General features: G+C 29.8%; 1 protein-coding gene across 9 annotated transcripts in view; it reads right to left on the bottom strand.

Annotated features, from left to right (window-relative positions):
• LOC112767201 (MADS-box transcription factor 23) overlaps positions 1 to 16,189 on the bottom strand; it is a 27,722-nt gene extending 11,533 nt beyond the window's left edge. For 3 of the 9 annotated variants that reach the window (XM_025813084.3, XM_025813086.3, XM_025813088.3), the window contains exons 1-3: positions 16,066 to 16,136; positions 15,564 to 15,891; positions 1,746 to 1,826 (exon numbers count right to left, since the gene is read on the bottom strand). In XM_025813084.3, the coding sequence (XP_025668869.1) occupies positions 1,746 to 1,826; positions 15,564 to 15,745 (263 nt within the window). In that variant the 5' untranslated portion in view covers positions 15,746 to 15,891; positions 16,066 to 16,136. The other 6 variants (XM_072223662.1, XM_072223664.1, XM_025813085.3 and 3 more) reach the window with 5 other exon arrangements.

The following is a 16,189-nucleotide window of genomic DNA, read 5'->3' as shown; positions in this document are numbered from 1 at the left end:
ACTCCATTACTAAAATTTTCAGCCACTTCTTAGCCAAAAAAGGGTGAGAAATGGCAAAGAAATGGTTGTGCTTTGACATTTTATCCATCACCACCATTATTGTATTCTTTCCTTCGACCTTCGGAAGTTCTCCAATTAAATCCATGGTCACATCAGACCACACATTTTCCGATATAGGCAACGACTGTAACAGTCTGGCAAGGGATGAAGTAAAATTTTTATTTCTTTGGCAAATATCACACTGCTTGACATGGTCCATGATTGTACACTTCATCCCCTCCCAAAATCGCACTCCAATCCTTTTAAATATTTGGAAATACCCCAAATGCCCCCTGTTTTGGAGTCATGAAATTCCTTCAATATCTTTGAAATCCATTTGGAATCCTAGAAACCACAAGCCTCCCTTTGTGTAGCAGCCTTTTCTTTTCTAAATTCATATCTAGTTAGAGCTCCTTTTCCTTTTCCAAGCTCTGAATTATGCTTATGAGCTTTTCATCCCTTTGAACTTCATTCTCCAATTATTCCCATTTCACTACATTAACCAGATGAAAAAGAGAACTGGAGTTTTTGGGAAAATGCATCTGCCACTCTATTCTCACCTTCCTCCTTATATCGGATTTCTGCTGTTAGATCAAGGAATTCTCTCAAATTCTTAAGGTCCTTAATTGGAGGCCAATCTATTATATATTCTACACCTTCTTGGGGTTGACTTTTACTCCTTTGATCGAAATGATGTGTTCCAAGTATTCCACCTTCTCTTGAGAAAAATGAAATTTCTTCCTCTTCAAGCAGAGTTTGTGCTGTCTCAAAACTTCCAACACAATTTCAAGTGCACACAATGTTTCTTTCAATCGGTACTATACCCCGGAATATCATCAAAGAACATCGTATAAATTTTCTTAAAAATAGTCTGAATACCTAATTCATTAGGACCTGAAATGTTAATGGGGTGTTGGTGAGACTGAAATCTAGTATAGATCCTCATTGAATTTCTACCTTTCTCTCCCCTTCTTAGCCCTTATGTTCTCTCTCCAAATCATGTGAAATCATACCTGTCTGCTCCTAATGCCCCTCACTCCCTGTGCCAGGTGGATAGTTAGTTAGGAAAATATTTTTATTGACGCTCTATCCTTCTTGTTTTTAACTGTATTTCTTCTACTATAATAAAAGCGTATGGTAGGAGAATATTTCCTCTATTAGGGTATGAATTAGAAGCTTCTATGATTTCTGGGTATGTTACATTACACCACTAGCCTTCATCCATTTTAACCCTGATAAGAGTTAGTACATAAAAGAAACTGGTGTTCCTATATTCAAACCTCATCTAATTTTCTTAGACCTTTGAAAGCCGCAATATTTTTCTGCAAAAAATTATATCATAGTCACGCTAAAGCTCCATCTCAAGTCTTGAGAGGCACCAAATCCTCATTCTCACAAGGGATCTCTGAATGAATGCTATGCTATTATCCAATTTGTTTTTCATTCTCTTGATTCTCTAGTAAAAATATTTCTGTTGAAAATTTTAGGTTTATCATTATAGTTTTTAATAAATTTTTATTATTTTAGAAGTTTTGAAAAATTATTCTCATTAAACAAATTTATTTTTAAGGTGGCCTGGCAGTTAAGAATCAAAACGGTCAACTCTGATCTCCTTTCGAAATAGGAACACCAGTACAATACAACATCTAACGAGAATATAAAATGATTAAAATGCAGAATAGGAAGTTCTTATCAATTTTTTTTACCCCTGATTTTGCATGAAGATCAATCTTGGGATGAGCTTAGAAGTTCCAATCCAACCATTCAAACTGCTAGATCTAAACGGTCTTCAAAACAAAGGGGTTTAGAATATGATGAATGAAATGAAAATAAATGTTTTGAATTGAAGGAAACAAAAAACGGTTTCAAAAATATTTGTTATGCAATTGTAAAACATAGAATATTGCTTTACTAAAGCAAGCTTTCTAATTGGGAAAGTAGTGATAATAAACAATTTTATCATTTTTTTTAAGTGTAACTGTAGTGAATACAAATTAGATCTTAATGGTTAACAATGAGTCATACAAACATAAATTCTCTCCGAAACAAACCACACCCTCAATGGTTAACAATGAGTCATACAAACATACATTCTCTATGAAACAAATCACACCCTCCTCCCAAACCAAAAAAAAAAAAAACCACCATAAATTCCCAAATATTAAACTGTTTCATAGACAAACTGTCTACAAAAGAAAGCGGGAAAAAATTGAGTCTTCTATGTCGTTTAGACATGAATATGTTATTATTTTCCAGTATATTGGTGGTAATAAAATTTGAGACAATCTCATGTAAATTACCTGAAACTCCTGTCCGTGACCTATTCTTAAGATTTTTATCTGGTCTAAGGATTTTTGTTGCTCCCATACATCTATTTTTTGCTTCCTCAGTTAATCATTCAAAAAAAAAAATAATCAAGAATTAAATGGGTAAATAAGGTGTTCAGAACTAAATTTGATCTACGAAAAACAAGTATTTAATAAAATGTTAAAGATATAATATTGGTTTCTTATAAGCCATTACGCCATAATAGCATCATAGAGTAACCCACACTCATGTTTATTTCTTTTTTAAGTCATTAACGTAAATTTTGAATATCCGTTGGTAAAAAACGAGTTACTATTCCATCTGAATTCACCTTTTGCGGGCTTTTTGGTGGGTTTTGGCGGGGCAGAACGAACTTCTCTTGACGGATCTGTCTTTTTTTTTAATTGAAAATATTTTAAGTTATAATTTGAATTATGTTCTATCTATATTTAATTGATTAGAAGCTTAAAAATGTTTAATTATATGTTAAACAAAGTTTGTTTTATTTTTACAATGTTAATTTTATTTTATTTTAAAAAACTTGGTTGATGATTATGTTTATTATATATTTAGAATTATAAAAATTTTAATATTTTTGAATTTAAAAATTATAATTTTTGTATGTCTTTAAAAATTATAAATTTATTAAAATTACTGTAAAATTATATATATTATTTAATATTTAATAATTTATTAATAAAAAATATATAAAAAAAGAATTGACATACTTAGCCTGTCAACTCGCCAATTTGCCATTAGGCAGGTTGGGAGAAAAATTTGGGAGATGATGTAACAAGCTACAACTTCACTATGACTATTTGGAAAGGTGTTGTCCCCCCAAAAGTTGAGTTGTTTGTCTGGTTTGTTCTGATAGGCAGGGTGAATACGAAAGAAAGACTGGGTTGTCTTGGAATTGCTAATCAGGATGATAATGTTTGTGTATTATGTAATAATGATATTGAATCTATCCACCACGTATTTCTTGGGTGTGAATTTAACTGGCAGGTGTAGTGCGCTTGGTTATCTGAACTTGGCAAACATTGGTCCTTTCCTGGTACTTTGAAGGAGCATTTTCTAAGTTGGCCAGGTACAACAATTAGGAAGGAGGAGCACAAGAAGTGGTTTATGAGTTTCTTTGCCGTAGTTTGGAACATTTGGTTAGAAAGGAACAGGAGGGTGTTTCAGAATAAAAAGTACAGTGCAGAAGGGATCGTTAATATGTCTCTTCTTCATTACAAAGAGTGGAAGTGTGTGGATCCCTTTTGTTGTTGATGGCAATGTCAGAGATGACGTCGGGATATTTTGGTTTAAGATATGTCTATGTGATTCCAATAGGTGTTATCTTGTCTGTTTTTTACTTACTTGCTCTACTTTTGTGCTGTTTTTTACTTACTTGCTCTATTTTTGTGTTGAGTTCATTTGTTCAAAAAAATAAAAAATAAAAAAATAAAAGAAGAAAGCTAGTCATAAGACCTGCTACGTACGCTGTCTTATTCATTTTAAAGTAGTGAAATGCAGTGTTTATAAAGATGCTATCCGCTTATCCTGTATCTCAATAATGTCTAGTTGCATTTCTGTGTGAAGTTTTGTTATTTTCCAGATAAAATAATCCATAAAAACTTAGTAGTACTCTTGTACTGAGTCAGTTTCCACTTCTGAGTTTGCCAAACCACCACAGAAGAAATTAGGTATGGTGGCAAATGAAATCACCGTTGAAACAATACAAAATTGGAATGACCGGAATTAGGGAATTGCATAGAACATTAAGTGAATCACAGGGAAATCGAAAGATATAGTTGAGATAGGAATAAAGAAAGATTCAGGGAATAGAGACACAGTACACATAATGAATACTATAATATTTAACTATTTATCTTCTATTTAGTATTTATACTATAATAGTATCTATAGAGATTTCTTTGTATTGACTGTGTATAAATGGTAGTTTGAACATTTTGCTTCTTAAGTGAATGGAAGTGTATGCGGTTATAGATTCTTTCCATTTTTGCATAGTAGAAGAGTGTTTAGGCCATTTTAGTGTAAGTGGATGGCGTGGTGTCTTAGGAAGCAAGGAGAAAAATGATTCGGCAAGGAGAAAACGTGGCTATATGATGATCGGCAAGAATAAAGTTCTCTTAAAAAACCCTAGAAAGTTGAACCAGACCCTACTGATTACATTTGTTAAATGATTGAAGTTCTTTTCCAAAAGCGAAACAATGTGAAACATCCTTAGTGGATGATTGAGGATACCACAAAGTTAATGTATCAAATAATGGCTGAACTATAGTAAAGAAATATCTAGATCATTGCTTAAATATACTAAAAACAAAGGGGGATTGTCAAATATTTGTTAAGATTTTCAGTACAGAAAAATTGCTATTGATATAATTCATTCTTTAGATTTTTTTTTAGGTAAGGTATACTTTTTGTTTTTAAAATTTATCAAAATTTTTAAAAATATTTTTGAGCTTTATTTTGTTCTAATTTTTTTTTATTTAAATTAAATGTATCTCTGACAATTAATTTTTTAAAAATTTAAACTAATTCAGTAATAACTTTACAAGAATAATTTTTAATACAAACAAATTAGACACAATTCTAATTCTGACCTCTAATTATCAAGCATTATATCTAGATTGGTGTGTCTTGAAAATATAGTTATTAAAAATACAATTAATGCAAACCAAAAATTTTTAAGATAAAATTAAATTAAAATAAAATAAAATAAAATTTAAAAATATTTTTAAAATTTTTAACAAATTTCATAGATAAAAAATATATTTTATCTTTTTTTAATTCTATATTCTTATTGTCGTTTAAGACATGCTTCAAATACAAAGTATTTAAAATTTTCTTTGCTTAGTAATTAAGAAATTCATGAGATGATATATTTGGAGCATATGAAATTACTTAAAATCGTAGTTATATCTTATATGTGTAAGAGTGAACTTAATCGACGAGGACATACATAAGTCTAATCTTACTTTAATTACTAACAAAGTCACCTATAAATTGTGTATTGTCATCCTCTAAGACAATCGTTGATTTCTGATGTAATTAAAATCTTTTAAGGGTGTTAGTTTAGTTTTCAAAACATTTATGAGATAAAATTGAAAAAAAAGTTACATTAGCCTAAACACTAACATCTGTTAGAAAAATAAAGGTATTATATAAATACAAAAATTTATTCATTATGCATTTGTTTATATTTATACAAGTTTTACATATTCTTTTACTAAAGTAATAAACTATTAGAATAATAAAACGTTTTATATTGGAATAATTGAATATTTTTTCAATAATATAATCAAACATTTTTTGAATATCAAATATGTATTTTTATACAATATAATTAATTGATATGACTAATTTTTGTGTTTATATAAAATGATTTTTTGAAAAATGTTATATCTAATGCATGACAGAAATGTCACGTCCTGTAATATATGATTTAAAGAGGTCATATTGTTCCTCAAAGTAAAGATTGGAGGTTACTCAAGTGGGTATGTCTTGTTGATCTAGTACATGCACATAGCTAACAATTGAACACTTGACCTAGCTCATAAAAGACCTACTTATCTATCAATTGTGCTGAGTTTTGGACATGAACTTAGTTACTAAATATTAGCATGTGTTTAGGTCGTATTTTTATTTGAAAAAAAAATTGACAAACTATTTCTTTCGGTTAATATTAGTTAATATTCTTTTTTTTCTTTTCTTAAATTTTTTGTTCATCCACTACTTTGTCATTTGATTGTTGGTTAAAAAAATTATTTCTCTAACAAAATCATGTTTATTTTTAATATTTTTTTTCATAATTTTATAAAAAATAAACATAAAATTTTGTATTTTATGTTTATTTTTCACAAAATTTCAAAAATAAAAAATAGAAAATATTTTTTAAAAATCAAATATGTACGTTTTTAATTTTCTTTTCTTTCAATTCTCAAGTGGCCAAGTTGATAAAACCAAAGCTAGTATTTGGATATTTAGATCAAAATAAAATTGATTGTGTTATATACAAGTGGCTAAGAATATATTGTTTAGTACGATGACTTAAGGAACTCATAACATTTTATTTGGGGAATCCTATACATATAAAAGGTATATATTCCTAGTTATTTATAGTATTTCTAACTCTAATCGAAATGAAATATCTAAAGATTAAAATCATAAATATTAGGTCATTAAAATCTTTTATGTTTAAATTAATATTAATTAATTTTTTCCACTAAAATACCAGTCTCTTAACATTTCTCCTGTTACCTGTATAGCTCTTTCTTTTCTCTTATTCAATTCCTCCCTATTTGAAACCTTATAGCTTAAACATTAACACGGTATCAAACTGGTACCATCTTTTGTGATTTGAAGAGTTGTAATGTCTCCTTTCTCTACCAACTTCATAAATTCTGGAACTCATAATATGCATAGACATTGTTACCTGCTGTAGTCTAATTTTTACTTAATGCTCTTATTTCCAAGAATAAGAAAGATATATAAAAATTGTAAAAATTACATAGAGATTAAGACATAAATTATACTATGAAATCATGGGAGAACGAAGATTAAAACAAGAGATACAAGTCTCAGAAAATTAATTTAGTTTTATGTTGGATAAATTTACCGTTAAAATTTTAGAATTGTTAAGAAGAATGATAGAGAGGTATCTAAGTTAAAAAAAAATTACATATAATTTTTATTAATTTAAAAAAAATATATGATAGAGTATCAAAAGAAGTGTTATGGAAGGTTTTAGAAAATAATAGAAAAAAATTACATATATTCATACAATTAAAGATATGTACGATAGATAGAGTTAAAATTAGTATGAAGACTCAATGTGGTGTGATATAAGAGTTTTTCATTTGTATAATATAGAACTGCACTTACTATCATCTTTAAATTTATATCTTTTTATATTGGTTTTGGAAATAGTAATACTTATTGAACATGTCCAAAAATTCGTACTATAATGTGTGTTTTTTAGTCAATGACATCGTTCTTCTGAAAAAGTAAAAAAAATAAAAAATAAAAAATTAGATTTATGGAGAGAAATTAGAGATGTATAGTTAACGCATAAGTCATAGTAAGACGAAATATATGAAATGGAAGTTTGGTCCTGAGAGGAGAAACAATAATATAAAAGTGAGAATTAGAGAAAATCTCCTATCATAAATAAAGCGCTCTAAATATCTTAGCTGTATGATATAAGATATTGGAAAAATTGATGAGTATAAAACATAGAATCTAAGTAGATTAGTAAAAATGTTAGAATACGTTTAATTTTATATGTGACAAAATATATCTTTAAAACTTAAGCATACATTTTATCACACTATTATTAGACTGACTGTATTTTATGAAACAGAATTTTAGACACAAATAGTAAGCATGAACATAAGTTAATTGTGATAGAGATGAAGATATTGAAATAGATGAATGACCACACATATATAGACAAAATAAAGAACGAAGATATAAGAAAAAAAGTTGAAGTTACACTTTTTGTTGAAAAGATTGTAGAGACTCATCTCAGATCAATGGTTTGAATGTATGAAAAGAAGATCGATAGAACATCTAATTAAAAAAAGTAGATGTACGAGATAGAAAGTAGACAGAGAATAAAAAATAAAGAAAAATTCTAAAGGACTATCAATAAAATGGTTAAATAAATTTAAGCAAAAATTTCACTATAAATATAATATATGATAGAGTTTAATTACGTTTTTTAATATATATATATATATATATATATATATATATATATATATATGGTATTTATATGGTGAATTTTAGCATGTCTATATTTATAGAGATTAAAAAAGTCATGCAAGTATTGCTAAAATTAAAGTCACATTTTTTATATTTTGTAATTTTAAAGAGCATTGCTTAATAATAAATTATTATTATTATTATTATTATTATTATTATTATTATTATTATTATTATTAGATTCGTGAAGAACATAGCATATATAAAATTATTGAGGACACGATAATCTTTTTAATCGTTATTTTTAAATAACAAAATTGAATATATCTTTATCAATAATATGCATAGTATAATTTTTATAGAAATTAAATTGGTTAGGTTAAAATAAGTAATTAAGAATAGAGGAATATTAAAAATATAAATGAAATGTTAATAGGTAACAATGCACCATATTTTGGACGAAAAAACCGTAAAAAAAGGACTATTTAGTCTAATTAACTAATACTTTTAATATATTAAGAATAAATAAGGAGATTCAGAATCCTAGCACTAAAAACTAATTAGAAAAAATCTGATGTGTTGAATTTAAGAGAAAAGGAAAGAATATCTACATAGTTTATGAAATAAATATCAAAATATAATATATTCCGATAATGTTTGCTTAAAAAAAGTAATGACTGATACGTGTATTAGGGTAAAATAAATACATGTTCATATTAGCATATCTGTAAATTTGGTTCCCATTCTAATAACCAAAAAGCACTGATGATTATATATAGGAAAAACACAACAAAACAACCCTAATTAATAACTCAAGTTAATTTGATAGCATGATCAAAGTGATTTTAGGGTGGTGGGGAGAACTGAAGGATGTTGCTGGCAATCCCACAGGAGAGCAGCGAAATAAAAGGATCCTTCTAATGACACCACAAAAATCCAACCAAAGAAACAAAAATCAAAAAGAGCCAGCAATCTCTCTCTCTCTCTCTCTCTCTCTCTGCTTTTGTTTTTGTTTTTGTCTTTGCAATATCTCTCAGGTTGATTGTTCCCCATCTTCCTCGAATTCCATATGATTGACGATAATAGGAAGATAGGAATAATAAGCAAAGTGTTGATTGTGTAGGTGTTTCCCCCCACACCCGTTATTGGGAATAGGGGGGGTAGGGACAAAAAACCATTTCATGCTCTTCTTCCCACCCGACTATCCCCCCACATGCCTCCTAACCACCACCCATGCTTTACATTTTTACCCCTCCACCGCACGTCCCCGCGCCGTCGCCACAACCCTCGCCCCCACTCCCCCCTCCTCTCCGGCCCTCATCTCTCCAAGTAATTCTCTCTTATTTACTTATTAATTAACCTAATACCTTTTCATATACATACATATATACACAATACAAGAAAACAAATTAATTCAAGGGGAAGGGAAGGGAGGAAAATTAATATTATTACTTTATTAGGGATTGAGAGAGATTCGATACATACAGAAGAAACCAAATTGATTGGTTGATATGTTAATGCCAACATCAAGACCGGTGAATTCTGCATTCGAAGTAGCCACGGTGACGCTCATATCGACGCTGATATTTCTGTCGGTGGTGTCGCTGTTTCTGATATTCCACCTTCAATTCAAGTCAAAATCCCTAAAGCATCTCAAGAACTTCAACTCCCTTTGGGCGGTTAGATTCCTCCTCGTCTTCCTCATCTCCCTCTGGTCCCTCTCCGAGCTCCTCCGCCTCCCTCTCATCCGCCACCTCAACCTCCGCCTCTTCTCCTTCCTCTCCGATCAAAACGACCAAGTCTCCAACCAGGTCGGCCTCTGCAAGCTCCACATCATCCTCTCCTTAGGCTTCTTCCAGCCAGCATTTCTCGTCACGCTCCTCTTCCTCTTCAACGCCTCCATTGTCACCACCGCCAAGAACCACTTCGGCACTGTCCTCTCCGTTTTCCTCACCTGCCTTCCCGTCTCAGCGGTTCATGGCATTCTCATGTTCTCCACCTCCTGGCAGCGTGCCCTACCGCCGACCTTCCGGCAGGCTCACGTGGTGGTTACCGACGCTTTCGGCGAGGACACCGTTCTCTGCACTTATCCGTTGCTGAGCAGTGCCGTATTCGCGGTGTTCGCGATTGCATATTCGGCGTGCTTCTTGTTATCTTGCTGGAACGTTTTGTCACTGGTGATCAACAAGGGGCTCAGGTTGAGGATCTACGGTCTGTCCACCGCGCTGCTCTTCGCGCTTCCTATTCAGGTAGTGGCGCTAGGGTTCACCGCCGTGTGGACGCCGGAGTCACAGCTCTACGGCGTCTTTTCTCTCGTTGTGTTCCTTGGCGCCTTTGTTTGCGCGGTTACAGGGGAGGGCTTTATGGTAATTAAGCCGATTTCGGACGCACTGGACGCCGGCGCCAGCTTCTACAGCCGGTCGGGTCCCCGTGATGGTGACGCCGGAGAGAAGGAGATGAAGGTCGCCGGAGGGGAAGACTTGGTCTAGAGGAGAGGGATCGAGGGAGGGAAGGGTACTTTGGTCATTTCGTTACTGTTTTTTGGAGGAAGGGTTTTTCTGTCATCTTAGATATTGCAGGATTTTGGTGGTGTTGCTGTTTCGTGTTCTTCTCGTGCACGTGCAGCACACGTGGTTCTCTGCTTCCCTAACCTCTAACTATGTACTCTGCTGTATCTTTTTTCTCAAAACTTTTTTTTTTTCCAATTAGTAATTAGTATTGATTGATATATGTATCTTGATTTAATTTTCTGGTGTTTATTATCTCCCTAACTCTTCCTCCTCCTATTTGAAATATATATAAAAAAAAATAAAAAATATATACTATCCATATATGACTATAATCGAATTAGCGAGTGTGCAAATCTAAATCTAAACAATTAATTAATTTACTGTCTTAAGTTTTGGTATCATTTGTTTTCCAATGAAGTTTGTAGTATCGTACAACCTAGGAATCAAATCCTTGGCTATTTATGGGGCAACACCCAATAAAGAGATTATTATTATTATTATTAATATATATATATATATATATACCGATCCCACACAGTAGAATAAAAATTTGTCGTCGATGTTGTTGCCTCCTTCAAAGCTGCATGCAACTGCACCCTGCACCAACCTTTTTTTCCTGTGTTTTTCCTACTGACGATGGTTGTCTCCAACTATCGCTTGCACCACTGAACTCGTTTTGACATCCTATTTCCATAATTATCCTCTTTTTTATTTTCGTTTGACCAATTATAAAGTTGTTTAGATGATTGAACGTCCCTGTTGTTCCGTCTAATCACATCACTCTAGCTATAGTTGATCTGCGGCTTTGTTGTGTCACCATTCCAATAATCCCTCATTAGTGTTAGTTGAATCTCTAATGCTTTTTTATTAGAACTATTTAAGACATCCATACGTTATTGTTGCATCAGTAAAAACTTTGTACTAATCTGAAGATTTTTATTATAGTAATCTAACAACATATTTATTATTTATACTTTAGACATTAATAACTAATTATTAGTTAAAAAAAATAAATTTTACTAATCTTTTAACATTACTCTTAATTATATATTCAGATTTGGTGGAATCGTATTAATTTAGATCAGGGTTTTAGTGTTATTATAAATAAATAGGACTTAATGTTTTATCACATCATTTATACTTCTATATTTTTATACTATATCTATACTTCTATACTATATAATTCATAAAGAAATTGTTGTTGACATTTTAGTAAAATTATAAACCACTTTTCATCTCAACTAATTTAATCTTTATTATTTTTATATATATAATACATAAATAAATTAATCAATAAACATATTAGTAGCTGTTAATATACTAGTATTACTTAAAAGTGTTATTTATACACTTTTTATTCCCTCTTTTCTTTCATATTTTTTATTTGTCTATTTAAAATTCTCAATTTTCTAAAAAAGTAGTTTTTCTTTAAAAGAATAAATTATCACAAATACAGGATAAGATTAGGAATCAATTTTTTCCTATTAATAAATCGTTATTTTTCTTTTGAATTTTATCTTCTTTCTCTGTATTAGTAATTCAAACTCTTAATTCTTACTCATTTTCTATTTGTTGACAGATAAATGAAAAGAAAAAGAAAACGTTAGTTCCTTAGCAAAACCACACATATTTAATTTAAGCAAGTAAATTAATATCATCACACAGCTCTATCAATATATAACCAACAACATGAGGACTAAACTAAAATCTCATATACTACCAAAACGGCTACACCTTTACTAACAGACTGATCTTTGTAGCTTTATTTAATTACTAATTTAATTGGACTAACTGCTAAAGCATTTAAGTTGTTATGATTCAAAATATCACATATAACTTGATCCAGAATCTTACAATAATAAATATATAATTATTTTTTAATTAGATACATATATCATTTAAGTTTAATTGCTCTATAAATTTTTATAATTTTATCAAATTTTAATTAAGTCCTTGTAATTTAAAAAATTATAATTGAATCCTTATATTAAATAAAAATCTGTAATTAAATTTTTATTAATTATTATCTTTCAAAAAACATACAATAATTCTAGAATATTTGTTTTTAAAATATTTTTTAATTTATTTTATATATATCAAACATAAAAGCGAATATTTTAAAAGAATAATTGTATTTTTACAAAAAAAAAAATAGTTAGAAAGAACAACCTAGTTGAAACTTTTAATCTATCATAAAAATTTAATTATAAATTTTTAAATTATAAAAATCTAATTAAAAATTTAATTAAAATATAAAAACCAATAGAATAATTAAATCTTTAATCTATTATCAACTAATACAAGACCTTTTTATCACTTGCAAACTTGAAATCTAACTATCATGATCTTCGTAATTCATTATGTATATTTGGAATGACCTTTTTCGTTTTTCCTTTAGTTAAGGACCTTTTTCTTTGTGTAAACTGTAGTATTTTGTTTTTATTAATGCACTGTACTTCTAAACATTTTTAGTTTAATCTTGTAGGTGAAACTCCTCCGCGGCGGCGTTGAGAAAGAAATTAATTACGTTTTAGGGTGTGTTTGGGATTCACGTTGGAGAAGAAAGAAGCTCGTTTGAGTGTCTTGAACGTCCCACTTTTATGTTTGGTAATTTGTTAGAATTCTAAACCCAGAAGTGCTTTCACGTTGAGAAAGTTGATTACCGTTGGAGGAATTAAGTGAAAAATTTATTTCTTTTCTACCAATCCTACCCTCTATTCTCTTCTATAAAAAGGATGCAAATAACCATAACTTTCACAGTAGTTTTTCGTTCATTTGTTGTGTATGTTCTTTGTTCTGAAATTTTTTTTTTCTATTAAAATTTTTCAGATATGTTTCAATCAATGCCAAGATAAAAAATTTAATTATTTTTTATTATTTTTAGTACTCTCTTTCATATTTTGATTTTTATATTTTTTATTGTATTTTTTTATTTATACAATAAATATTTTTTATATTATTTTTTTAGTATTTTGATGTTATTTTTTTAGTGCTTTATTATATTTTTATTGTATTTTTTTATTCATATGACAACTATTGTTGATATAAATTCTTATTTTTATTAATTTTTATTATTTTTTGTTTATATAAATTCCTTTTTTTCTATCCTTTATTGGACTATATTTATGTTGTGTATAAAATTTTTTATTTTTTATTTTATTTTATTCATATCAATTTTATTTACTTCTTATTGTAATTTTTTTGTTCATATGATACATGTTGTTGGTTGTAATTATTATATACTATGTTTGATATGAAATTTTTTTCTTTTTTTTTTGTTTTTATTGTATTTTTTATTGTATTTTATTTTATTTTTTATTATATACTAAATATAAATAACAAAAGAGCCATAAATAATAAAAATGTATATTCCAAAATGATATAAATTAAAGAGTAATAAAATACTAAAAAGATTATAGAACATTTTCTTTTTGTTTGACATTATAGAATGTATAGTACGTACTCTCTCTTATAATTTTATTTTTTATTGTATTTTTTTCTCAAAAGATAGATATTATTTTATTATTATAAAATAATAATGTTTATTTATATGATAAATATTTTTATTATAAAATAAATTACTAAGATCTATTCAAATATCTAAAGTAAAATGATAGGATAATATAAAATATTATTTAAATTGATGTCTCTTTTAGTAATTTTTTCTCTAAAAGTGATTTTGAGTAGCAAAATCCAAATAACATTTATTTTACTATAATCTATTTTAATATAAAGATTGCCAAACATAAATCACGTTAACACAAACTTACTTTTCATCAAAATTAAGTTTGCAAAATCAATTCTATGCAAATTCTCGTTTGCAAAAACTATAATCCAAACACACACTTAGTTGATACGGCAGCAATGTAATTAATTACCTTACTCTAAGGCCTAGGTTTCTGCTATTGCTATTGCCTATTGGACTAAATAGTTCTACTTGTAATTTTATTATATCAATAAATACCTATTTTTATTGGAAAATGCATGTTTCGTACAAAAGAATCTCTAAAATCGCCTAAAAAAACTTGAAACAAACCTATAGGTTTATTTAGTTATTTATACATTTAGAAAATGACAGTTGCATATTTAAATTGATATTCAATTCATTTATTTATTAAATTTAACAGAAGATAACTAAAATTAAATTAGTAATATAATAGATTGGGTTGATAAATTAAATGTGAAGCACATATTCACGGTTATAAATATCATTTTCTTTGTATTTAAATATTTAATCCGTAAAAATATAGATTGGGTAGATAAAAGTATAATATATATCCATAGCTATTGTTCATCATTTTTCTTAGTATTTAGTACCTAATTAACCATAAGAATGGACAATCCTCGAGCGAACTCAAACCTATTTCTCCAACACTCAGATGAACTTGAATAACTTCCAGCACAAGATATAAAATCAGGAAATAATCTCACATCGTGCTGTTAATCTGTGACGCCAGTTCCCAAAATCTTATGATCATCATCTAATATATATATTGCATATCTGCCATTGTTGTTCACAATGTCTGGTAGCTTGACCATCATGAACATTTCGTTCTGAGCTGCACGCACATATGCCACAAAAAATAGCCAATAGGATCGGAGGATTTCAGTCTCCAATCTTAGCTTCCTCTTCCAAGTGACGCAAGAAAACTACACCGTCCTCAAGCTATACCGTTGCAATTTCTCAAACTAAGACTAGCATATACGTAACTCTCACAAAACTAAGTTCAGATTACGAATTTCAAAATAGCAAAGTTCTCACTCACACCTAATAACAGATCAAACTTTTCAATTGCTACTTCGCTAGCACTAACTGTATCCTAAAGTCACGCGGATTTTACCATAACAGAGAAAACCACTACGCTTGCGTTCGGTTACGAATTAGTTATGCAACAACGCATTCAGCACTCAGAATTCAGCAACAAACACAATGCACATATATGAACACAGATATAGAAAACTCAAAACCATAAGATCTGAGAGATTAACAAGCACCTGGAACTGGCGTAATCATAGAGTTTTCCGGTGCTGGAGAAGATCGCAACTCCAACCTCAGCATCGCAAAGAATCGAAAGCTCCTTCGCCTTCTTCAGCAAACCGCTTCTCCGCTTCGAGAACGTTACTTGCCTACTCGTCGAGTTATCGATCCTCCTTATCACGATCTTCCCTCTCCCCATGGATTCCAAGTCAAAACCCTAGCTACCTCGATCCTACCGAACCAGAAGAAAAAAATCGCTACTCCTACGAACAGATCAACCACCGCAGCTTCAATTTCCGAAGAAAAATGCGATAATAGAGAGCTTAACAAAGTAATAAGAGGAAACTGCAAGGAGAGAAGAGTCTCCATTATTTCCTTTCAGAGTTCAGCCTACTACTGTGTTTAGATGCAAAGAGTAGATGACGGAAAATGAAAGAGAAAATATCTGATTGATTTTCCGATAAAAAAGGAATCTTATAAAGGATAAAAAAAATGAAAAAGAAAAAGGAGAGAGATTACTGTGGACGCTTGGGTTCTTGTAAGAGACAAAGGAAGGCTCTGCAAGTTGTACTGAAAAACTGCCTGAGATGGAAGGAAGGGATAGCTATATAAGGAAAGTATGGAAAAGAGGTTTGGGTGTGTG

Source organism: Arachis hypogaea, chromosome 17 (assembly GCF_003086295.3).
Source record: "Arachis hypogaea cultivar Tifrunner chromosome 17, arahy.Tifrunner.gnm2.J5K5, whole genome shotgun sequence".
NCBI classification, from domain to species: Eukaryota; Viridiplantae; Streptophyta; class Magnoliopsida; order Fabales; family Fabaceae; genus Arachis; species Arachis hypogaea.
Note: the sequence above shows the minus strand (reverse complement) of the source record. Positions and strands in the feature narration are given on the sequence as shown.